Source organism: Phasianus colchicus, chromosome 13 (assembly GCF_987193195.1).
Source record: "Phasianus colchicus chromosome 13, bPhaCol1.hap1.1, whole genome shotgun sequence".
NCBI lineage: Eukaryota > Metazoa > Chordata > Aves > Galliformes > Phasianidae > Phasianus > Phasianus colchicus.
Genome location: NC_143448.1, coordinates 12,546,376 through 12,571,696, shown reverse-complemented (window position 1 = coordinate 12,571,696; position 25,321 = coordinate 12,546,376). Strand labels below are relative to the sequence as shown.

The window sequence follows — 25,321 nt, the reverse complement described above, 5'->3', positions numbered from 1 at the left end:
AATGGAACAAGTTTCACAGGAACTCTGGATATCTTTGAAAGGAAAGATGTAAAAGATAACAGATGGGGTCTCTTGCAGAAGCAACTATGGACTGACCAAAGGGATATGGATGGAATACTTGTGCATCGGTACATGAAGGCGCCTCCCCGCAATGATCACAAGGCTTGATAAGAATGGCTGCTATCACAGTGAGTAAAACATTGCATCCAATTTGTTTAGGTGCCAGAAAATGTTTTTATTTAGTTCATTTTTCTTATTGCTTTATCATTTTAACTCGTTAAGATAAATATGTAGAAATTAATGAAATATGAAGTTATTAAATAGATAATTCAGAATCTACTAGTTAAATGGTTTAGAAGGTTTGATGAGCACCAGAGATGTACAAGTGTAGAACTCTCCCAATGATTTCCACAGGAAACATATGGAAATTTGTCCTTTCATTTTGGGTGGGTATGAAAACTCTCAATAATCTAACGCAAAGGCCTCATCATATCAACAATAATTAATAATAAGGTCTAGCAAAAACAGAAATTAAATCTCTGCTGGGTACCTTGGCTTGCAAGTGCACGTGAGGTCAGGGGATTTTGTTTTGCAGGGCTGTTAAGCTGTAAATTTGTTGATCTGAGCAAGAGGGCGCATTCTTGCTCCTCATCAGAGTGCAGCAAGCTAGATTTCACTTTGCAGTTGTCATGCTGGTTAAAATATTCCCCTTCTGCAGTGTTAATCTATTCTTTAATAGCCTGGCTCTGGCCATTGAAATTCACTGTAGGATTTTTTTCCACCCAGTTTGACTCGCAGCATTTTCAATTATTTAGATAGGAAACGAACAAACAAGCAAACAAAGAATTGCTTAGTTCCACAAGAAGAGGGAAACTTTCAGATAGGTTGATGGAGCACAGATCTTCTTACAAGGGGGGACTTGGGAAATGCTTTGAAAAAAAAAAAGGGCAATGCAGATTTAGTGTTCTTTTGAAGCCTGCGCTAGGCACCAACACGACTTTGAAGTCTTTAAAATGCTTCTTTTATATATTATTGGCACACAGCTCAGTTAAAACACTCAGCTAATTTTTAATCAGAGATATGAAAAGCATATAATAAGCATGCGGGTTACTTTTATACGGCTTGTTGGCTGTGGAAGTGCTGCTGAAAAGGCAGCTACAATTCCAGTACTTACTGTGACTGTAATAACTGCATGGCCACAAACTGTGAGGTGCTTCAGCTGGGAGATGGCTAATCTCCAGGGAGCATTTGTTATGAGAATAACATATTTCCCAGATCTCCTCCCCAAAAAGTAAGCATAAGAAGAGAGTCTCACAAAGTAACTTCATTCCTTTATTCTGGCTTCTGAAATTGAACAATGCATGTTCACAAAATGTCTGTGATTTCCCAAGTCAGGAAAACTTGTTTAAACTCCTCTAAAATAAATATAAATGTCATTGTGTTGAATAACACTGAGCCCATTCCCATCCTGTCTTATCTCATGGCAGCAGCTCTGTGCTCACCTTGCCGGTGGGGGCTGATGCAGAGCCTGGGTAGGACACAGCATGGACGGGCACATTTGTTGACTAGACTCTTTAGGGAATTCAGCTGCCAAGTACTAACAGGTCTTTTCCGAGCAACTGCAAACTGAGATTTATTTTTTTTTTTCCCCTCCAAAGCTGACATGTTTTCTACATTTGGATGGGTTTTCTTAGAGAGAGCAATGTGTAAATCAGTGACGGCATGGTTATCCACGTTGCCAGTTTTCACATCCCTGCTCCATATCATAGCCGTGCTGAAACTTCCTATCCAAACTGCTGTCAGTATTCTTTAATCTCGGCTCTGAATTTTTTTAACTGAAACTTTTCATCGACTCTACTTCTTCAAAAAGTTAACAACTTCAAAGAAAAGAAATCCAAGAAAAAAACAGTCTAAATAGTTTGTTTGGCAATTTATGAATGTGTGTCTTGGGAGTGGCTCTCATAGTATGGAATTACGGTGCTGTCTATGGTGTTATTTTGTTAGGACATTTCAATGAGATTGCCAAAGGTGTCTTGTTAGTGCAAGCATTTGAAGAGTTGAGCAGCTAAATCTGTCTATAAAACCGCCTGTTCATTGTGTAAGCTTTCAACATATGGACTTAAATATCAGTATCAAAGTCATCTATTTCACCTGTCTCATTACAGAAGTATATGTGACAGTTATAAGAATATAAGGGTTATGTAAAATTACATCCACTATTTATGTATTATTGTATCCAACACATATGTCCTTTCCATATGGGATGTTCTCACGGCACGGAACATGGTTGGTTCCAAGTATAACTCAACAGAAGCATTCAACCTTTGATTTTAAAACTGTTATCATCTCCACTTCAACAACCCACGTTGAAAGGAAATTCCAGATTGTGGGGGGGAAATGGCTGCCAATCTGAATAAGGAGGAATATCGTCAGATGGCAGGGAAGTATTTGTACTAGTTGTATTAACAGAAGCAGTGACCTTTACACACTCCAAAACAAGCCATATGGGCCTTGGATCACAGCAACCGTTTGTCAAGCAAAACTCCTGAATCATTTCAAGCAGTGTTCAAACACAGTCGTAAGAAGTCTGAACACAAAATGCTCTTCTAAAATGCATTTCTGAGAGAGGGGAGCTGCACCAGATTTTTTTAGGTAACTGCTATTTAAACCTTCAAATCCTAGGACAAATTTTTTTTGGCATAAATGTTGGCCCATCCATTGTTTGGGATGGAAGGCAGATGGGCTGCAGTTTACAGTTGCAGTAAGAATCCAAATTGAATTCTCTGGCTTGTTCTTAGGAGAGATAATGAAAGTTGAATAATATGCACTGGCAGCCCCTTAAAACCTTCTGTGAGGTTTATTTTTTCTTTTCTTCAGCAGGGTGAAACTATTCTGCATTAAATCTGTACATGACCACCTTCTCCCCTAGTGTAACAAGTGATTCCTCTGGCCTTCTTTTGGTCTTTTGACCTCTAAACTGTGCAATCTTTGCCCTCGTTCTTCAGGCAATCTCTATGCTCATAGCTCCTGCATATGAGCCAGGAGAGCCTGCAGAAGTGAGCACTGATTTAGTGTTTAGCCTGTTTATTCATTAAACTGGTGAGAGTGACATTATGCTCCTCAATGACAACAGTGATCTTTAATTAAAACAAATTTGACCTGTATCATAAATTTTCTTAATGGAGAGTAATGTACTGAATTCTGAGTTTGCAGGTGGCAAAGTTGTTAATAGAGTACACAGGGTGGAAAGCAGAATATATTTTAAATGTAATCTAGAAAACATCAATAAAGACAATAGCATATTTCAGGAAAAAAAACAAACACAAACAACCAAAACCAGAGACCAAACTGTGTACGTGACCTTTCCCCAGTGAGCAGCAGAAAGGGAGTTGGGATAATAGAAGCATGCAGAACTGTGCAAAGAGGTGAGGAGCTCATTTGTCAGAAATTCATGTCCAATAAAGCTACTCAGGCAGTGAAGTTGTCTGAGTTTAAATGATGTCAGGATTCAAAATGATAGACAGTGTCTAATTCTGAGCTTTCTGATAAAGAGAGAGAGAGAAACGAAAATTCTCTGGCAGATAGTTAACTCGGAATTTGGTCCATTAAGTTCAACAATCTTTTACCTGGTGGACACCCCACTTCACTACTGTTCAACTGTGAATGAGGAAGGTTTCATGATCTGAGCAATAAAAGATTTATCATGCTTTATGTAAGTGCTCTGCCCTGGCCCCCCACAGCTGTGACAACACAGACAGACTGAACCCATGGGCAGACCCGCCCACAACACAACAGGAAAGGAGCCCAGCCAAGAGCCTGTGAACATTTTTCTGTCACTATTTTTAAAGATCAGTTGGGTGATGTGAGAAAGGGCTTTTCAGAGCTGCAAGCTTATATTTGAAGTCAGCAGTGGTCTAGAGCCTTCAAAATGTTGCTCTGTTGGTCATCCTGAATGGAGGTGTTCACAGCTGCTGGACCCCAACACAGACCATTTCCTTTCTGGCATCAATGATGCAAAGCAAACCTCGTCCCCACGGTGCCTTGTCTCCCATATCTGTGCCTTGGTGTCGGGTCTCCATTGCGGTTAAGTGGTAGCTGGAGAACAGAGACTGAGGAAAGCATTGAGAACAAAGTCCCTTTGATACCTTAATAGGTGCTCAGATTGCTTGTCTTGTAGTTTCTCTTCATTACCATGTACCAAGCTGCCGCAGTTTGCTTTTTTTTTTCCTGAATCTTTAGTCCTTTCCTCCCTAAAAGAGCTTATAAGACAGATAGTAAAATGCAGGGAGAAGAGGATGGTTTTAGGGTGAGACTCCTTTTCTTTCCCTGCTGCCTTGTATGAATACGTCTTTTGCTGCCTATGCTTTACATGCAGCCTGCCATCCTAGAAATGCTTCTCAAATCCCCAGACTGGAAAGTGGCTTTGGGTCGGAGGTTTTGTGTGCAGTTGGTCCCAGCACATCACTGATACAGCAGATCCAGCTGTGCTGCTGGTACAGCCACACCATGGCCAGATGGTGCTGCCTGAAGCATCTGCCCTGCATGATGCTGTACCCCCAGTGCCAGGTGGGAAGCCCTGAATTGCTTGTCTATCTGTGACTATTGCAGTTAGTAATACCCAGGAATAGCTCATAAACTTTGCACTTGGACTTCTGCAGCCAACGCAAACTGATAGCAAAGAATGATAATGCCTGAGGCTTTTGAGGAGGTCACAAGAAAGGACATAGTCTGGGCTCTAGGAGACAGATTATTAGAGTAACTTCCTCAATGCCAAATAAACAGAACAGCTGACTGTTACTGAAATTTGGCTCACCTCTGTATATGTGATGGGAAAGGGACATTTCTGCAATGAATTGCTGTCATGTTGCTCTACGTGTTGTGCTGAGAGGGTTAGTTTAGGTTCTGAACTCCATAGGTGCACTGGGAGTCTAATGTATTATTAGTCCAACTCCTCCTTGACCTCCAAGCCAAAAAAAAAAAAAAAGCAGGGACTTCTGCATTACCTCATAACCCACCAAGGGCAAATAAACTTTCAGAAAATCTAGCCTTTCTTTTTCCCAAGTCTCATTAAAATTGAAGTCTCTATTATTACCATGCAGACATTTTGCCCTCTTTATTTTGAAACGGTGCTAATAGCAAAGATTGCTTGCAAAGTTTCTGATTACCCGCTATGGCTGAGAGCAGTTTCCCAGCAATATTCTCCTTGGAATATTCAGGGTTATGCACAGCTTTTAATTCTTTAAAGAGTTTGGTGATAAGTAGCTTGTTTACACTGTGATCTCACTTGCAAAGCAGCCAGCAGATTTCTGACTGTGCTCAGCCACTTCCACCACAGAGCAGCTGGTCCAGTATCACAGACCTGAGTAGGTAATGCAAAACCATGCCATGTATTTACTGGATCTACCCACTAGATAGTGGGTGCAATCGCAGCAAAAAAATGCCTAATATCTATTCTCTCAGTGCTGATGTGCTGTGTGTTCAGTAAGGTGGCTTCTGACCTTTTGTCTCCGCACTTGGAGCAAGTTTAAATTTCTAAACGTGAGGGGAGAAAGGGGTGGGAGCAAGAAAGACATCCACCTTCCATTTTGACCTGCAGGCTTGATAGTATAGGTGCTGACCTGGTTGGCGATTTATAGTGTCTCTCAATGCAGTGAATTCCTTCTGCTTTCTTCCTGCTTTTTCAAAAAGCAAATCCTATGGCTTTATTTATTTTCCTCTTCTATTTTTTTCCTCCTTACTACAGCTGTATATTGTCGCTTACATGAATGAAGCATGCAATCAGTTCTCTTTAGGTGGCCATGATGAAAAAATATGCTATTTTATCTGTACATACTGAGATGCTTAGGTGTTATTGGAGGAATTTTTCTCCATGAGAGGAATTTTACATGACACGGGGCACTTCAGAGCAGGGTCTGTAGTGCAGTAGCAGTATGTGTGAGCACATAAAGTGCTCGTATTCTTTCATTTAACGATGTTCCAACACAGTGCGAGATATTAGCTTCCAGTAGTGTGGGAGCACTTAGATTACAGTAGTGTTACCTCATTATACTTACTATTATGACTGCTACCATTTATTCACAGTAGTAAACATTGTGCTAAATAGTAAGCATATATATAGGATCTAGGCTTTGAAAAATAATAACACAATTATAAGCACTGAGTAATCTTGAGAAATTGTGTTTAGTAAAAAGAGTTTGCTGGATCATTGTGTAAAGCCACTGAAATAGGTGGTACGTAGTTGTCAGAAACCTTTCCCTTTGAAATGTATTTTTTTTCCACATAGAATTCTGAAAGAAATTAAATGTTGGAGATTAAGTGTGATTCACTAGTGACCAATTTTGCAGAACCTGAGGCAGTCAGCCATTCTGTCTTTGACCTCTTCTGTGACTGTTAGGAAGGGTGACTGATAGTTGGATAATGGTGGTTTTTGAAGAGTAGTTTTCTTCTATATCAATGGATAAGACATGTCAAACTTCTAGTAATTTTCAGCCACTCCTCCAGAAATAGCTATACTTACATTTACTGTTGCACTATGCTAGAGCCACACAACACAAAAGAGATAAAATTATGTTGTATGAGTTTTTATAGTTTAATGCATCCACATTTCCACTTTAGAAAGCAAAGAATATAAACAACATTTTTACTTCTATGTCTGGATGATGTGCAACAGCTCCATAATCAATAATAGAAAATGTTACTGAAAGGCCCCATAGACCTCAAAGAGATAATGTGAATCAGCCATTAACAGTAAGTCATTATAGAACTTATTAAGTGAAGCCTTGGGGCTGTCATAGAGCCTAAAGGTTGACATAAATTTTTCATACACATTGAACTTTGCTAGATGTGCTTGCATTTGATTAATGATGACTTTCTTCAGCACGCTAATAAGAAAGAAAATACAACTTGGGCTGTGGCAGGGTGAGCAGCCTCCTGGAAGGGACTTTCTGCAGTGGTGGGGGAACAATGGGGCTTCCTAAAGCCATCTTATCAAGCTCCAGGGAGTTTATTACTCCATGAAAAATTCTTCCTTACCACCCAGTGATAGGGCACTCAGCACAGCATGTGAACATGGAAATCAAGTTTTGTGGTAGAGGAAATGAATATGTCATGAATCTAAAATCACCACCACCCCCCTTAGAATTTCTATATATCTCAAAGAATACTACAGAAGCTCTCTGTGTTTAAAAGCAGCTCCATGAGATGAATGGTAAATAAGTCCACAAGATCTATTACTGCCAGAGCTGGAAAAAGTTTGCCAAATTGGCCAAAGCAGTCATGGATTCATGGAAAAAGTTAGTGCTGTCCAGACCTTTCTTCAAGTGAAGGGATTCTTTAGTTGCTACTGCTTTTGTCTTCTTTTTCAGCCTATGTGGATTTGGTCAGTTAAAATAGGCATGTTTTTCACTTGGTAATAGAGGAGAGGAAAATAAGAGAGAGGTAGAGAATGAAAGGAAGATCAGTAACGTCCATCTAAAGCAATCATAAAAAGTCTAAAGCCTTTTTCACCATATAATCATAGAATATCCCAAACTGTTAAGGACCCACCAGGATCATTTGCTTCCATCACCCAGCAGCAACCAATGCATAGGTGTGCTTTAATGCTGCTTCAGTGGAAACCAGGACAGGTAGGAAATGTTTTATACCTCATTACTACCAGCGATGATATTGCCTTACCAAAGCATATTTCCCACAGAGGCGTGGAGTTCTTTGCCCAACAATTTGGCAGGTGTTAGGTGGCAGGTTATGTTGCTGTTCTTGATGCAGTTAAAGTTACTGAAAGTGAACTAAATGGAAGATAATTATCTGTATCTGTCTTTATTCTGTAATTTTATATATTAAGTATATGAATTTATATATATAAAATATATAACTGTTTTTTGAATTTAGCGGTTACAGAAATCACAAGAGCATCAGTGCTAATTTCAGAATCAGGTTCAATTCCCTTTCCCAGTTAATATATAATTATTTATACAGTGTGAATTAGCTTGAACAGAAAGTCTGGAAGGGCATATTTCTGACCTGGAAAGAGGTTGTATGCGTTCTCTTTCTTTCCAAGAAGAAACATGAAATGCTCCATAAATGCTGCTGAAATTACTACAGAGCCCCTGGCACGTATAACCCACCACTTATGCAGTGGAGATGGATTTTGGACATTGGCAAAATCCACTGTGCAAATAACACAGCTGCTCTTTGAGCATGAAGTCACAGCTTTTGACTCCCTATGATATGAGAAGAGAGATGAGGAGTAAAGAGCTAACTTCAGAAGCAGGTTTGAAGTCACTAAGGGAGGAAATAAAAAAAATACAGACAAGGCCCAGGATTTTGTGCAGAACTACAAGAGGCACATTTTTCAGATGACTATGAATTTCACTTGAGAGGAGGTCCAAGTTGGTTAAAATTGTTATTCTTGTGACTTGGGTGTACATGGTGAGACAAGCTGAACCAGGGATGGATTTGAAATAGTTTCCCTATCAAATCTTGAGATTAATGACTAGTAGGCCACCCGCACAAGCTGAAAACATCACTCAGAGCAGATCCAAAAGTGAGGCTGTTCTCTATGTTGGATTAAGGCATCAAGAAGTAAGTCCATCAGATGTTACATATAATAGCACGGATAATAGTAGAAAAACTCGAGAGACTAGTAGCTAACTAACTAATATTATCAAGCTCATTGATTGCCTTACAGAAGCAATTTATTATTATTGTTGCTGTTGTTTTAATGCAGAATGTGATTCTGGTGCCAACTGTTCATTTCTGAGTACAGTACCTCTGTACCACCTCCTCATCAATATGGAAACTTGCAAACATTTTTATTTACTGCAGTTTTCAATTAAAACACAACACAACTGAGAATTCTGCTGGGATAGGTAAGGGATGAAAAAATTCCAGGCTTTCAGGTCCCAGGAAGCTAAGGTTGTCTCTTTGTGAGACAGATTTAAAGTTCCATTCTTCACTGTTTCAGGAGGCTTATCAGCAACAACAAAGTAAAACTGAGCATTTTATTTTGTCAGTCAACAGTGTGGAGCCAAGAAAACATGTAAATTATTTAAAATCTTTTCTCATCCGTGGTCATATCAGTTTCTGAGGCATGATCGTGCACAATGTAAATGTTGGTGTCAAGCTTACAAGCTTGTACCCTTTGACATGGTATCAAAACCTGCTTGACATATTGGCAACAACATGACAGAGACAACTTAAAAACCCCAAACAAACCTTTCCCTCCCCTATCAGTTTAGGTTTTGAGAGTTCCCTTAGCAACCAGCACTGAACCAGCATACCTAATTGCTTTTTGCTAGTGATGAGAAAAAATGTGTATGTTTACAGTGTGGATATATGAGAGAAAAGGGACACAACAACCTTCCTCGGATGAAAGATTTCCAGGTGACAAGCAGCTAGACAAGGAGGTGAGTATTTTTGCCAGCAAGAGCGCATACACATACTCCATTCACTGAAAGCATTTGGAAGAATTTTCTTGTCTCCCCTACTCTTCCATCATCTCTAAATGATGCTGCAAGCAGAATGTATAAGAGGGAAAAAATGGCTGAAGCATCACCTGCACTTGCTAGGATCCCTTAACTTACCTGCTTCAGAGCTGTGATGATCTTCCTATTAATTATGGTTTGCCTTCAAACCCAGTGAAGAAGTTATAATGAATCTTTCTGTTGCCTTCCAGGAATGTGGAGCTCAATCAGGGAGTGAAAGAGACTGCCCCAAAGCAGCTCCTGCAGGTAAAATCCCTTCCCAGGTTCCTCAGGTGTTTGGAAGCGCTGGCACAGACTACAGCCCCAGCTCACATTCTTCTCCAATTTGTGTTGGGGCTAACCCAGCACTGCTGTGCTGGGCAGATTTTTACACTCGCATTATGAGCATGAGACTCCAGTGACCACTGCTGTGAAGTTTAACACAAATAGATGTTCTGTATCTGTGCCAAAATACACCGTTCATTGGGGTGCTGCAGATGATACCTAATGAGTCTAATTCCCAGCATTTCAGAGGTAGTGTTGGCTGAGATTAGCAAGGCTAACTTAATAAAGCACAATCATAATTGCATATTCACTGGGAAAGGGAAAAATAATCAAATGAAAAAGGACAAAACCAGCAGGGAAAGAAAATTTATTTCCAAGCATCTACGAGAGTGCTACAAACAATAGAGACTAAAACTCAAAGCATTTGAAACTTAAAAAATGTAGTTGACAATGTCCTTCTTAAAAATCAAACATAAAAATGTAGAAAATGCAGTTATTAATTCTAAACCTTGCTCAATAGTGAAACAAAACCAGATAGATAGCATCAACGAGGATGGAGTCCTACAAATGAGTGAGTGTTTGTTTTTTTTTCTTTTAACTTTATTTCCGTTTGTTAATTTGTAAATTGATACTCATTTCATTTTTTATTATTTATTTAAATTTAAAATGGAGAAATGTGCAAATCTAGCAAAATATTCTTTGGATTATAAACAGAGAAAAATCAACAGCCAAAGAAATTTGAACCAAGTTAATAATAAACTATAGAATTATATAGAATGCATACAGCTATAATAAAGTGAAATATAACAATAAACATTATAGAGCAAATCTGCTGATTTAGCAAACTCTGCCTTATAAAACATAGGGATAATGGGACAAGTGAATATGTTGTGATTATAGAGCTGAAACGTCATTCATAATTTTAATCTAACTACATACATGGGGGTCTTCGGAAAAGCAATACACCAACAGATCAGATTTCCTCTCAGATCAAGCAGTTGGGTACCTGACTGCAAATGAAGGACAGGGTCTGTAAAATGAACAGTAGAAAAATGGATATCACTTCTATTTATTGCCTCTTCCCATATTGCAGCTGCTGATCTCTGACCCTAAACAGCAAACTATATTAAATTTAGAAGAACTACAGCTGTACACAGATGCTGAAAATGTGGATGCACGGAACATATTCCGATCCCTCACTCGTTCTGAACTAATATAAAAAAAGTTATAGATCATTTTTCGATTAAAAACATACATTACAAAGAACGACTCTGAAAGCACTCCGTATTTCTGTCATCACAAATTAAAACACCTTCCTATCAGTGGATGATTCTATTCTACTGCAATAAATGAAAAATAAAATAAAATAAAAGTAAGTGCCAGAATCTTAATTAATATTCACGTAAGGTAATTGTCAGGTAGAACAGTCTTTAGGGAACTTATAGCTAAATGGGGTCAGATTTCAGTCTCTAAAACCCGCAGTTTAGCGCAGACAGGGAAATCACAAGCCTGGAGTAAGCTGTAAGCACAGAGTACTCCCGTCCACTTATAAAGTCAGTTCTGAAACCTCTGGAATTCCTAAGATGTAAGATAAATGCGTATTATATGGGACATATTTAAAAGTATTACACTTAATTTAATCCAGAAAACACAGTAGTAGTATAGGAAGATTATTACTGTGTTCTGGGAGCAGCCACAAGCTGTAGATAGAGGGTACAAAATGTTCACCAGACATTACATTTTTTTTTTTTTTAAATCTAAGAAACATTTTTAAAATGTACTTGATTTTTAAATAATCACTTAACAAGGCAACAAACCAACTACAAACACATAATAAATAAGGCTATTAAAAGGTCACAACTGTAGTAAATTAGTCTGAACTATAAATGGGACATTAGAAACACTACGTTTTGTTCTTATATGCTTAATAACCAGAACAAGAATTAAAAAAAGAATCAGTTTATTTCAAAGTCTGCTTCTTATATTGAAGCACATATTAAAGCAACAGTACAATGTTCATAAAATATAAGTGTGATGCTGTAACATTTCTTACATGTCAGAATACTGATATTTGTATGTATACTAAAATAAGAATTTTAAAATTGTACAAATAGATACATTAAAAATGACATAGAAATAGGGCGCCTCCCACTGCAACAAGACAGAGTTTTTATATCTGGCACGTATTAGTTCAAGATGAAAGTATAAGCAAAAAGATTTACAAGAATCAGCTGTAACAAGTTTGATGCTCAAGAGACATAATAATTGTACATTGTACTGTACATACATCATATGGGTTTAAGCTGGCTGAATATTATATATTTCAAGTTTAAAAATGCACTACCATATAGAGTGTCCATAGTTTAAGGCGAAATTACAGCTCAGAACTGTTAACTTTTCTAATTTGTGGAAGCTTCTTTGACATAAAAGATTTAGATGTTCATAATACATAAAAGATTTCCCTTCTTTGTCGGTTCACTTTTAGCATTTTCCTTCATTTAAATATTCTGTATTTCTTAAGTGGGCTTTTTCCTCTAGTGAAGTTGGCAGCCAACTTCTGCATTTGCCTTTTGTAGGAAAAGGTACTTCACAGTATTTACCACTTTTATGTCCTTTTTTTATCAAAGGAATCCCTTCTGTCAAATGTTTAAATGAGACTTTTCTTGATTTTTAAAAAAATACCTGCTTACATTTCTTCTGGATTCTTCAGAACATTGGACACAGTTCTTAAGGCCAAATACTAAACTTTATTGTTAAGAATCATCATCGAAAGTGTCTTTGGAGCCATACAAGTCTGCAAGTTTCTTAAATCGAGGTCCCCAGTTTTGTAGATAGTCGTAGTCCAAATCAGAATCTGTTGTCGCTGACTCTAATGAGCTAAGTGAACCAGCCACTGAGCCTCTTCCTTCATAGCCATAGATCTGAATAGAGTCATAGGGAGGAGCAGTTGGATCGTTATCAGCCTCTTGTATTCTCGTGTTGATGAAATCATCAACATCAACGCTATTGGGAGCTGGTCGAAGCCCCGGTCTTGGCATATACTGATACTCAGGTTTTATGTCTTTACGAGGAATAAATCCATTGATGCCATCAGGGTTCTGCAAAGTAGCTATGTCAAAAGCTTCAGTGTCCTCCTCTCCTCCTCCTTCATCATCGTAAGTAATAATGTTCTCACGGACATCTTCTTCTTCAAAAACAATCAGAGGTTCTTTCTTCTGCCTCTTCAGTGTTACAAACAACACTACAATGACTAGAGGGAAAAAAAAAGAAAAGAAGAAGTTAGACTTCACTTTCAAACAGAAACTGCTTTATAAGTAGATCATTGCATTCATTGGAATCTTAGCTTTTACGTTCCAGTTCAGCATGTAGTTTTGCTAGCATCTGTATTTTTAGCATACCCAGCTAAGTGAAAGCTATGATGTTTGCACACAAAGTTGAACATAATCATTTGAAGGTTTCTCTTTGGGCTGAATGCCATTGCTCATACTAATTGTTTATTTCCGCATAACTTCAATTCATGAAAAGGATTTGTGGGCCCCTAGTGCTGTATGACTGCTGCAGCACTGCCTCTGAGCGGTCCGAGCACATGTCTGCTTGCAGCAAAACAGGATGAGTGTCTTCTCTCTCCTGTATGCCCAAAGCTAAACTCCAATTCCATGTTCTGGGCATTTCCATGAAAATGGAATTGTTCTGAAGCAACAGTTCAATACACATCTTTACTGATGTGTTTCTTCTCACTGCAGATTTCTTTAAAATAACTTAAATATGTAAGAAAACAATGGCTGTTAAATAATAGGAGCAAATTAAAACATTTTATATAAATATTTTCAAATCATCAGGAAATGCTTTATAGCACTTTCTTAAAAGCAAATCTTCCGAGCCCTTCATTTGTCTTCCACACAAGAGAAGTTGGAGGGAAATAGCTGGCAGGAGCCATTAATCCTGGCTGACCTCAATAAGGAACCTGTCATCCAGGGAAGATCACAAAACTTAAAACTGTATGTCGTGACCTCCTTTAAACAGCACTCCTGATTAACTGATACTGGGCCACAAAAGGACATTCTTTGAGCACACCCAGACACATTCACTCGTGTTTGCCATTGCAGTCATCATATACTGCATTTCAGCCTGCCGAATTAGTACTGCCTATAAGAATACATGCTAAGAGATTAAGATTTTTTTATACACCTTGGAATGAAAGGCAAGCTTAACTTTTAAATACAAATAATTGTAGAAGAATAAGTAAATAACCACTTTACCAAGCAAAATCACAATGCAAGCAAGAATGGCGATTAAAGCTCCGGTGCTTAATCCCGCATTGAGGATGTAGGCTTCAGCATTACAGGAAAGCAAGGAGCCATTGCTGTCACAGCCACAGACTCTGATGGTCAGGGTGTTGGTGCTGCTCATAGGGGGAAGTCCTCCATCACTTATTACAATAGGAAGAAGGTACAAGTCTTGCTTCTGACGACTAAATCCTTCACGTCTAACTAGAACACTTGCAGTGTTATCTGTTTAAAGAAGAAAGATAGTCATCACTTCTTCCTCAAAGTCATCCATCCCCTTAGTAAATATGGAAAAAATATATTTTACTGCAATGGCGCTGAATTTTCAGATGATTTAGCGTGTAAAAACAACCACTACACCTTCATACTGATCCAAAACATTACAGTCCTACGTTTCATTCACACAGTACTACAATACATTTTAATTATTTTAGGGTGATTAGGAACACAACATCTAGCTCTCTGTTAATACTGATTTGCATATATATTGTTCTCTTTTCAAAGAATCTTAGCAGCCTGCATATGTGAGTTCACAAATTACTTAAACACCATAAGGCAATATGGTCACAGTAAACAAAGCAATGATTTTGCAACTCATAATGTTTATGATTATTATAAAACAGACATCATATAAACAGCTAAATATTAGATATACCAGCTAAGGCAATCTGATATGTTAACTATACTAAAAAGTACATATGTTTTTGAAAGCCTATTTACCAATGATTATCATAGATGATGAGAGTAGTATCGTTAGCACTCCACTAACTTTCTGGGAAATTCACAATACTTCATCAACTACTAGAATGGCTGGGCCTTGGCATTGCTCTTTGTGCAAGTTCTAGGCTTTTTCCAGGATTAAAACCTCTGGTGGAGGGGAAGAAAGCAAATCCCTGAGTTACTGTTCTTGTTACCAGACTTACAGGAATGGAAGAAACAAAGTCTTCCATCAAGATAGAAAAGTCAACACATACTGTGTATTAGCAGATTTGTTCATCTGTTTCAATAGGACACAGCGAAGTAAGCCACATTTTGGCACAACTAGTTTTTCACCCAAGCTCCCCAAAGACAGAAGTCAGACAACTCGATCACATATACACAGTCTTTTGGGGCACATGATTACTTATGTGCCCATAACACAAGAGTTAAGGTAGCTCTCACTCTAACACTATTTCCATTTGTTCTCTCTGAACAGTTGCATGCCTTGGGCCTCCTGGTCCAGAGCATGGAAACCAAGCTGCTCTCTCAGCACAGAGGTCACTTTGGATAGTCCTTCATTCTCCCTGGAGCAAGAGCATTTGAAAGGGAAGTGTGTGAAATGAAACTCTGCAATGAGACAGCCAGTGCTTCCTGCTCCCAGCCTGACAGACAAAGGCAAGGAAACATGAACAGCGTTTCTTTATTTGTACTTCTTGTTTTTCAGCTCTCAGACTGAATCAAAGTTTATAAACTTGTAAACATCCTGGAATAAGTAAGTAAAATGAAACAACCATATCTGTAGCTTTCAGACCTTCAAAAACTAGTTTATGACAAAGATTTACTTCGCACAACCTTTTCTGTTTTCAGAATGGATTTTCCACTATCTAACAAAAAGAAAAGAGAGAAAAGAAAGGTCCTTTTATCTACTAATGGAGGGCTATTCTCCTCCATTTTATTGCTGCCTTGAGGTACTGCAGAAGATTAATCATTTCCCTGTTGAAGAGTCAGCATAAATTCAAGAATTTAATAATGCAAACCATAAAACCTCTTTTTAATTATCTAATCACTGTTTTTTTCCGTAAAAATCTGTGAATAAATTATACTAAAAGTTAAGTATCCTTGCCTTGTATTAACCACCTTTGCAGACAGTACCCTTGAAGCAGGAGAAGGTCTGAAATAGTCCCCAGATTTGGTGGACACAGAGGAATTTATGGGATGAGAAGAATGCCTGTACTGGGGCCCTGCTAACTGGAACTCTCCTCCTAGAAAACTCTGAAGATCACAGCAAAGAAGGATGAGTTTCTTTAGGACCATCCTATATACAGTATGTTTGATATCTGTAGAATGAGTAAGTTAATCTCTTCATGTCTTTGCCTCTCCTGTCAGGCCCAGCACAACTGATGCCCTGGTTACATCTGCACCACAGAACTGCAGTCTTTGAGACACTGAAGTCCCACAGTAGTGTGCAGGTAGGAAAAAACTTGCTAACTTCTCCTTTACTTGTTGGTCCTATTTACTGAGGATAGAAAAGCTGATAAAGATCTGATTATGGCCAGCTCCACTGTGGTCAACCGCATTATACTAAGGCTGAATGTGATCCAGTGGGTGATTTCTAGTTCACTGCAATGTTTTAAAATTAAAATCCAATCAGCATGCCTTTTTAAAATTGAAAAAGGATTACCGCATCTTTTTTTTTTTCTTTTTCTGTTCAATTCTCACATTTAGAAGGGACATAATATCCACGAGAGAAAAACAAAAACCTCCTTTACCTAGATAAAAGATAACATGTAATCCTAGATAATATTCTCATCCTTGATTTTTCATCATTTTCAAGTCCCAGGAGTATAACTATAATCCAGGTATAATGGCATTTTTTAAGCCAAGAAACAGAAGCTAAATGTCAGTACTGGCTTAAAACTATTACTTAACACATATGGGAGCTACCAGGCTGTCAGTCTTAAAGAACACAAAGACAAAAGCAAGAAAATATTCACCCTGATGTCATCCAGAAAAATACACATATTCATTTTTCAGCTATTATTGCCTGGAATTTCCAATATCCAAAATTGTTTTAAGTGAAGACTGCACAAACTCTCTATGAAATCTTTCTATGAATTAGAAGTTAAAGTTGCACTGCATCATGAAGATCTTCACAGTTGATTTTTCTGATTTTTGATTCTCCTTTTTCTCGTGATTTCTTTGACGCTTTCCCAGTTTTTCCTCTACATAAAGGTAAAAACATCTAAGCTTTTGGAAGCTTGTTTACCCCAATACTACGTAAAGATGCTTCTAGATGAAAGAAGCTGAGAGCATTGTGAATACTGTCACCTTCAGCAGAATGAGAGTGTTGACTCAGCGGGAAGCCTGAACAATTCCAGGTGTCCAAGTGCCTGAAATCATTACCAAGTACTGGTAAGTGCTACAGAGAATCCATGGCAAAACCCTATATTTTACTGTTCATATGCTTCAAAATCTCTTGATTAAAAGGCTGAGAGCAAGAGAGTGTTTTTATATTGAGAAAATGGATTTTAGTCACTGATTTTAGTGGACAGACTTACAAACTTAATTTCTGTCTTTATAAAGCTCTCTGTGGCGTATTTGGAAACGTTGCTACACTTGAATTTTCTGTGGTATAAGGAATCCTTGTGCAGCATGCAATAATAGCAGGGTGGTTGCAGTACTTCCAGCAGTACTGGCTGTGTGCCGAACTCATACAAGGTGAGCCCAAGTAAAGGGCATTTCATCTGAGGACAGAGCAGGATTTAAAGCAGGAAATCCATCTGTTAAAAATCCATCTCTCTTTTGTGAAGTGTCACGAGCCTCTGCTGCTCTTTTGAAGCTCTGACATCAATGGGAGTGAAACTGAACAGGGCCCAGGCTAACACAGTGCTGTTTATTTATGTGGTGTAATGTAAGTAAACAGCGCAAAAGTAATTTGGTGTTTTATCACAGCATGTGATAAGCCATTATCTCATGTTTTCTATGGAAGATAGTCTCAGCTGAAAAAGTTGGTAACACAGTAGGCTATTAATAGGATGTGGGATGTGATTACTTTTTTGGAGTACTGCAATATGTGATTACTTTTAGGGGTTGGTAGAAAGAAACTCTATTAAATGATAATTATAGGACTCTATTCACTTTAAAGTTCTGTAATAGTCCCAAACATTGGAGTTTTCATTAACTGTTCTCCACAGTTAATAAAGCCATTTTTCTCTGAAACTAGTAATTCGCTCTGAAAGTGATGGCACGGTATGTAGCTGCTCAGATTTACAAATGAAAAAAGAAACTTTAAATGATCATGTAAATTATTTGACTTGCAAATAATAACACGCTCTCTCTGAAAAGTTCTTTCTATGGAAGTATGTATAATTTTAACTATCATATCTTATATTTAAAAAAAAAAAAATACAGAAACAGTTACGCTGACAACATGTATTCAATAAAGATTATATAAAAATGATGAAAGGACTATTTGCAAATGGATGGATTGCTTTACTATATTTATTTCCTACTTACAAAATTATACAGGAAGATTTGGTCTTAAGTATCAACTAGTTTAAATAACCTTTTCCACAACTGTCAGCCTCTGCATTCAACATGCATCACGATTTCCACTGCAAAACATTTTTATCTGGATTAACTTTGTCATTAAAATAAAACAATAATAAAATTAATTTGCTGTACGTGGAAATAAAGGATTAATGGAGTTGTCTGAAGTAAGACCAAAGTATCATTTGCCTGCAGCTGTATCAGAGCATCTCAATTCTAACCTGTCTGTTCTCTCTTAGATTAAATACTCTAAAAGACTTTCAGTTTAGTGTGATGACCATAAATTATCTCTTAAGGAGAAATTTGGCCTCAGGGTCTCAAGTAAATAATTCAGTTTTATTTACTTCTCTAAAAATACATTCATCAATTTTTCAAAAATTCTGTTTTACTACATTAAAGAGAATAAATGTAACCTCTTCACTGGATCCTTTTTGAATTGCTTATGTGTGTACAAGTGTCAAGCACTAGGCAACAACATTACTTTGATCCTTCAAGAATTATGGAGTTTTTGTTTTGGATCTCTGATGACAACTACCCTCATTTCAGGTTTTTATAGAGGCAGAAAGCATACCAGAACAAAACACTTGGGAGAAAAAAAGTTGTTGCTGGTGATGTTGCCTTTTGTATTTCTGGCTAGACTGAATCCTTTGGATTCATTATTTAAGCCAGTTCAAATGAGTACTACATTTCAGAAAAGAGTCCGAGTTTCCTTCAAACATTAAAGTTTGCTAATTAAAATTAATTTCTCAGAAACTGAAACTGTATTTTTTTTCTCATACAGGAAAAAAGCAAATGAACATTGAACATGAATGTCATAATGATTACCATTAAGAAAATATAATAAATATTTATAGCGGCTGAATTTGTATTTTCATTTTCTCTTTTTTAGTCTCTGGCTTCCTCAGCCTTTGGCAAGTTAGGTTCACTGATGTTACAGTGTTAGAAGATCAAATAAATTCTGGCTTTCATCTATGCCTTTTTTTCCCCCCCTGTACAAATTTCTTACCTCTTATTGTACTCATTGTGTCTGCAGTACTTCATTATAAGAATACCGCATTAACAGAAAATTGACAAAGGGATCATGATACCTAACTGCTGACCCACTCTGGATTTCCATTTCAAGGCAATAATTTCCTACAATAAGTTGGTGTGGTACTGACTTCATTCCATTAGACCCTAGTCTGCATTCTCTTGTGGCCCAAAAACTAGCGAGCACAGTTAGATGAACAAATAAATACAATGTAATGGAGGATGTGTTTCCCCACTAATTCTAGCTTACCAAGTAGTTTTGTTTAAATCAAAGAGATCTGCCATTCACATTTAGTGAACAATTTTGTCATTGCTTTTTACCCTCCTCCTGGCAAATGAAGAGGCTGTGAATTTACATGCAGGGCATTATTATGTAATTTAAAATACGTATTCAGGAAAATGAAAGCAAGTTAACAAGCACTGCATTATTCCAAGAGCATCCCCATATTTGAGCTGCATTTCTTCTTCCTTTAACTCTAAACCTCTAGAAAACAGGCACTCTGTCAAAATTAATGAAAATGCTGCTGTGTGACATTAAGTTGGCCATTAGTTTTCCTTTGGACATTATTATAAAGGAAACCTGCATACAAACCTCTGTTGTCTCTGAGTGTAAAATTTGGATTATGAATAATTTCGGGTGGTAAACTGAAGATAAATCTTGGTCCGTTGGCTGAATCATCTTTGTCATCAGCACTAATTGTAATAAATTGCTGTAAAAGAAAAGTAGTCTGTAAGCAAACAGCTCCTTATTTGGATGCATCACACATAGATAGCATTCTGAGAAATCATTTGAATATGTAGAACTTGAAAAGTCAAATGATATAGCTGAAAACTCCAAAGCATCTCAACAAATGTATGTAATTATAAACATAGTGCACACTTACTAAAAACTGGAATTCAATTTTTATTTGGTATTACATTTTACATTTATAGATGTAAAAGTATACACCTACCCACACGTTCTTATATGCAAATCTTTGCTAATGTTAAATTAGTAACTAAATAAAAGTTTGCAGAAACTTCAGCAGCTCACACTGAGTTAGCACGTCTTTCCCAAACTGCTACACTAACTCCTGAAGTGCAGACAGTGTGTAGAGCCACATTTCCATCTGATGCTATTCTTTTTCTTCAGGGATAAATCTTCAGGCTAATTCCCTTCAAGAAGTGTACTGTGACCCTTAGAAGATGCTGAGTATTTCTCAATATCTGAAACAAGCTTACAACTGGGTGAGTTGTTCCCAAGCAGCTTCATTACTGGTGGATACCCACAGCCAACACCAGTCACATCCAAAATACAAAGCACTCTATTGCTAACTGTTCATAGTAATTCAAAATAAAAACAAAGAAAATTGTCTGTTTGTTTGACGTATTTTGGCCAAAATTTAAAAATATATTTTTAGTTATTGATGTTTATTTGAGCTGCCAATACAGAACTGGCCTAAACATTCCAAAGTAAGAAATTGATGTGCGGGGAAGGTGGAGAGCACAGGCATACCTGATTGGTTCGAGCATTCTCACAGACAAACGCTTCATAGGCTGCTGCAAATTTTGGAGCATTGTCATTGACATCAACAACCTTAATTGCAACTGGAACTTTGGCTTCCTGGTGTTGCTTGTCTATGGGAGTTAGCAAAATCAGAATGAAATGGAAGAGGGAAGATCCCTTGAAACAAACAAAATCCCAGCAAAAACTGTATGAGCTGTGTACAAGTAAAGAAGCAATAGGCTTAAGTATTTCTACTGGGATTTATTGCAGCGTACCAAGCTGAGACAAGTGGAAGACTACAGAATTTATATCATTGATTATAAAAGAACTCTGTGAAATACTTACGGACTTCAACAGCAAAGACAGAGATATTATGCCAAGCAATTTCTTCCCTATCCAAAGCTTTTATTGTCTTGATGTTGCCATCATCTGCATTAATAGTAAAATATCTTTCAAGGTCAGTGTGACGATCAATTGAATACCTACAGAAGATTGGAAGTGAGTAATTAGACAACAGAAAGACTTAGCAGATTCACGCATATCAAGTTTGTTTTATAACATTATCATTTTTAAATAATTGTAAGCCCTACCCATATTATCAATGAAATGATATGTGGTTCTTTTAAAAGGAGGTTCACCAGGTTCAATCCTACGTGTAGAAAAAATATTATGCCAGTATGCTTTCAGTAAATGGAAATTATTGTTCTTTGAACTCTCTATGTTAAAACACCAAAGTATTTATGTTCTTCTTTTACAGTACATGATAAAAATACCCACTGAGGAATTTATTTAAATATCTACTGAGATTTTTTATGTTTTTGTCTGCTTCATATTAATCAAAGATCTTTTAAATACATCTGCTGCTCTTTGGTTTACTCAGTGTTAATCGATCACGCCAGATTATTAAATATTATCTATTATCTACACAGTTTCATAGTTATACACACCTCTGATTCTTGTACATTTACCATGCAATTCTTTGAAATGTTATTTATACCCATGAAAGTGTTTTATAATTTAAGCTACACTGAGAATATGATGAAAATACAATAGGAGAAGACTTCCTAATATAACTGCAGAAAGGTATGTATTTATACTTGTTTTTAGAAACTAATCCTTTACAATTACCCAACATAGGCCACCATCTACTGCCCAGAATTCTATTTCCCGAGGAAAAAAAATGCTGTGATAATAGCAGAGGATATTTTATTTAAAAAATGAAGCACAGAATAGAGTCTAACTCAGATGTCCTTATGTATATTTTAGGTAGATATAGCAATAGTAAGTATTTCTTCATGCTATGGACTTTAAGAATAGTACCTGTATGGTTACTGTTACTAATATTCTGGGTAAATTTAGAATATTGCTATCCTAGGTCTGTTATGCTACTTTAGTAATTTGCATAACAATTCTAAAAGCTTAAAGTGCTTAGAAAGAAACACCCTCTCTAATGGAGCATACCTTATAGCACTGTTTGCAGCATCAGGATCTTTGGCGTGTACTTTTCCAACCACAGTACCAGATGCTGCATTTTCTTGTACTTCAAAAATATAACTTGGCTTTAAGAACACAGGCGGCTCATCAGCATCTTCCACTGTAATCTTCACTGTTACCGTGTCCTTGAAAGGCCCATTGCTGATGAACTTTGGATCAATATGCACGTTGGCTGCCTCTACCTTCAGACTGTAGGACTTTTTGGTTTCAAAATCCAAGACCTGAGAGAAACAAGAAGATAATGCATTCATTGAACGTAGTTAGCTAAACTGGAGTGTAAAAGCAGTGAACAGTCCCCTAGTATTCAATAACATACAACAAATGTGAGCATATCTGTCAACAAGCTTGGACTGAAATGTGTGTATTTAAAAACAAAAAGACTCAAAGAGAAGGAGCTACATTCTATGTATGGAGCAGCATATGAAGGAACTGAAAATACCAAGACAGAATCCTTGTCTTGCTCTTTGCTTCCTGCATCTTTCAGGAAATGATCTTTACTGGGAAAATTAACTTTTTCTTGATGCAGCCTTCTGCATAGCACAAAAGAGGGATGGATAGGACAGGATTAACTACAGAATGTCAGGCTTGATCTATCCCAAGCTGGCAGGTGTTCCTTTAAATATGGATATGCACAAAAGTGAAGTTACGTTGTTCTATCTTTTTTTCTGTCCTTAGATTTCATATCACTTTAAAAGAGGAGGTGAAATAATATTCCATATGTCCTTCAGAGAGCCTGATACATGTCACAGCAGAGCTGCACTGTCATCAGTGTGAAATGGCTGCTGTGTTGCATTATTGGTAGCCTCAAAATGGTCATGCCTCTAAATATCTCAGAAACAGCTGCTAAGCACAACTCACCAAGCAGACTCAGAACACAGATGGAATGCAGGCAGTGATAGTAAGCCCACATTTTAAAATACACAAAACATACATTCCCATCTCTAGAACAAATACTGTAATTGTAGCACAGCATAATTTTGTATTGGAGGAAGAGACCTCTGGGTTTATTCCTGAGAGACTGTCCCAGTCCACAGAGCAGGGCTAACTCAGAAGTGAAGTTGCCCAGGTCTCTTGCTGTGACTTTTGAATACCTCCGAGAAAGATGAAGAGCTAAGAAGACACAAAGGGCAAAATAATAATAATGCTTAAATAATGAATAATATTTATGATTTCTAAACTGTATCCTAGCATTCATTTAATAACACTTTTTAAAATATGCTGATGTGTGAAATCACCTTAGTTTTGCTGCTTTTGGCATAGCCTGTGACTCCTTCAGAACAATATTGTGGACAATGCGTAGCTGAAGATTTTAAACTACAGGGCATGAGGCTGTTCAGACTGAACATAAAGCAACAGTGAATGTCTGCTACTTATCAGCACTAGGCAAAACTTCATTAACAGTGAAGCTGATGGCATTGTATTTTACCGTGACTTTTTATTATGAATTCATTTAGTTTGTGCAATTAATCCACTGTACAGTTTTTATGTAACTCTTCTTGGTTATTTTCTTCCATTCCAATTCAGCTAATGGGGAAATGGAATATTAAGAGTTAATCACACAATTTAATTGAAACTGCATTTACTGATATTCTAGCTTAGATGTTAACCCATTACTACCAAATTCTTGGTCAGAAACAAAGAATACCACACTTCAGTGGGTTTGAAAGGACAGTTCTACTCACCTTCTTAAGCTTTACAACACCTTCCTGAGTCTCATAGTCCGTTGTAATTTCAAACATATCCATGCCATCTCCATCAATGATGCTGTAAGCTACTAAGCCGTTCTCCCCAATGTCTGGATCTTTGGCCTTCACTCTTCCTACTTCCTCTCCAGGAACAGCTGCTTCTGACACAGACATCTGGTACACACCTGGCGGAAGGTAAAAACAGGCATTTGCCTTAAGTGTGAAGTCTGCTTTCCAGTTGTCTGTTTTACTCATTTAACTTATAAGTTCCAACTAAATATGGTGATTTTTTACATTTTCAAATCCCCCGAAGGAATGTTATGGTATAAAGAGCTCTGAGACGTTAGTCATCTGTGAAATCTTATAACACAATGTTATCTATATAAAATTACCTCCTCACTGATGTTTTACATAGCATCTGTGTACCTATCTGTGCAGGGAGGGGTTAAAAAAAGCCACCAATCAGTCAGAATGCAGAAATTATGGTGACATCAAGGTTATAATTCATATTGGAGATGTTGTTATTACAGAAATGGAAGGACAATTCTGTTTCAGATGACTCACAGTATGACCTTCAGTTCTATACTCGAGAAGTGTTTCTGCCCATTTATTCAGGAGCCACAAATTATGTAACATGAATTGGATAGACCTCACTCCTGTACTGCCTAAAGAATAAATGCATGGCTTTCTGTGGCTTTAATTTGATGTATGAATGATTGCAATAGTTATTATTAAAATAATTGCTATTAAAGATTGCTCTCACACATACACACACAAACACACACACACAGAAAGCTTTCCCTCAGACTCAAATAGGAAAACCATTCCCAAACATGCATACTTGTGATGCCCTGCATATTTCTCCTCATGTATTTAGGGACACTGGAAAAAGAACAATACTATTTCTGGTTAAATTTCCCACCAACAGTTGTCCTTCAGGCACCACTGTTTGCTGGACCTTCCCAAAACATTCCAGATTTGAAATAATGTAACTTGATGCTAAGTCTACATCAACATTTTATGCCACTTAATCAGCATTTATGAATAAAAAATAATACAAACCACAACAAAACTGCAGGAGAAAAAATATTTTCTCCTCCCCTCCATAACTGTTCTTTGTTGCTACAGCCTCATTCTAGGAACATCCAGAGAGTTACACGAGGCAGGGAGCTGGCTCATTACCCATAAAGACAACTGAAATAGACCATTAACTCCAGTCAAAAAATCCAGAATCTAAGCACATAATTCATTAAAGGTTCGAGGAATCATTTTGAAGAAACCCGTTTTATGTTTACATAAACTAGTCAAATCCTGCTTTTGTTCTCAAACATTCCAAATAAAGATTTT

At 37.3% G+C, this 25,321-nt stretch overlaps 1 protein-coding gene and 1 long non-coding RNA gene across 14 annotated transcripts in view; one reads left to right on the top strand and one right to left on the bottom strand.

Moving 5' to 3' along the window:
• Window positions 1-20,798, top strand: LOC149916159 (uncharacterized). 4 transcript variants are annotated; one of them, XR_016470582.1, is made up of 7 exons: window positions 1-188; window positions 9,325-9,404; window positions 9,674-9,728; window positions 15,228-15,406; window positions 16,118-16,200; window positions 16,946-17,143; window positions 20,442-20,798. It is a non-coding gene; the product is annotated as an uncharacterized LOC149916159 (long non-coding RNA). The 4 variants fall into 4 exon arrangements; XR_016470581.1 differs by lacking the exon at window positions 20,442-20,798 and adding an exon at window positions 19,062-19,895 and having other exon boundaries at window positions 16,964-17,143; XR_016470580.1 differs by lacking the exon at window positions 20,442-20,798 and adding an exon at window positions 19,062-19,895.
• Window positions 11,690-25,321, bottom strand: part of CDH11 (cadherin 11) — a 742,884-nt gene continuing 729,252 nt past the window's right edge. For all 10 annotated transcript variants that reach the window (XM_090149366.1, XM_090149361.1, XM_090149369.1 and 7 more), the window contains 7 exons: window positions 23,972-24,159; window positions 22,257-22,510; window positions 21,141-21,277; window positions 20,805-20,926; window positions 19,902-20,019; window positions 14,006-14,257; window positions 11,690-12,996 (listed from right to left, as the gene is read on the bottom strand). In XM_090149366.1, the coding sequence (XP_090005492.1) occupies window positions 12,500-12,996; window positions 14,006-14,257; window positions 19,902-20,019; window positions 20,805-20,926; window positions 21,141-21,277; window positions 22,257-22,510; window positions 23,972-24,159 (1,568 nt within the window). In that variant the 3' untranslated portion in view covers window positions 11,690-12,499. The remainder of the gene's footprint in view (window positions 12,997-14,005; window positions 14,258-19,901; window positions 20,020-20,804; window positions 20,927-21,140; window positions 21,278-22,256; window positions 22,511-23,971; window positions 24,160-25,321) is intronic.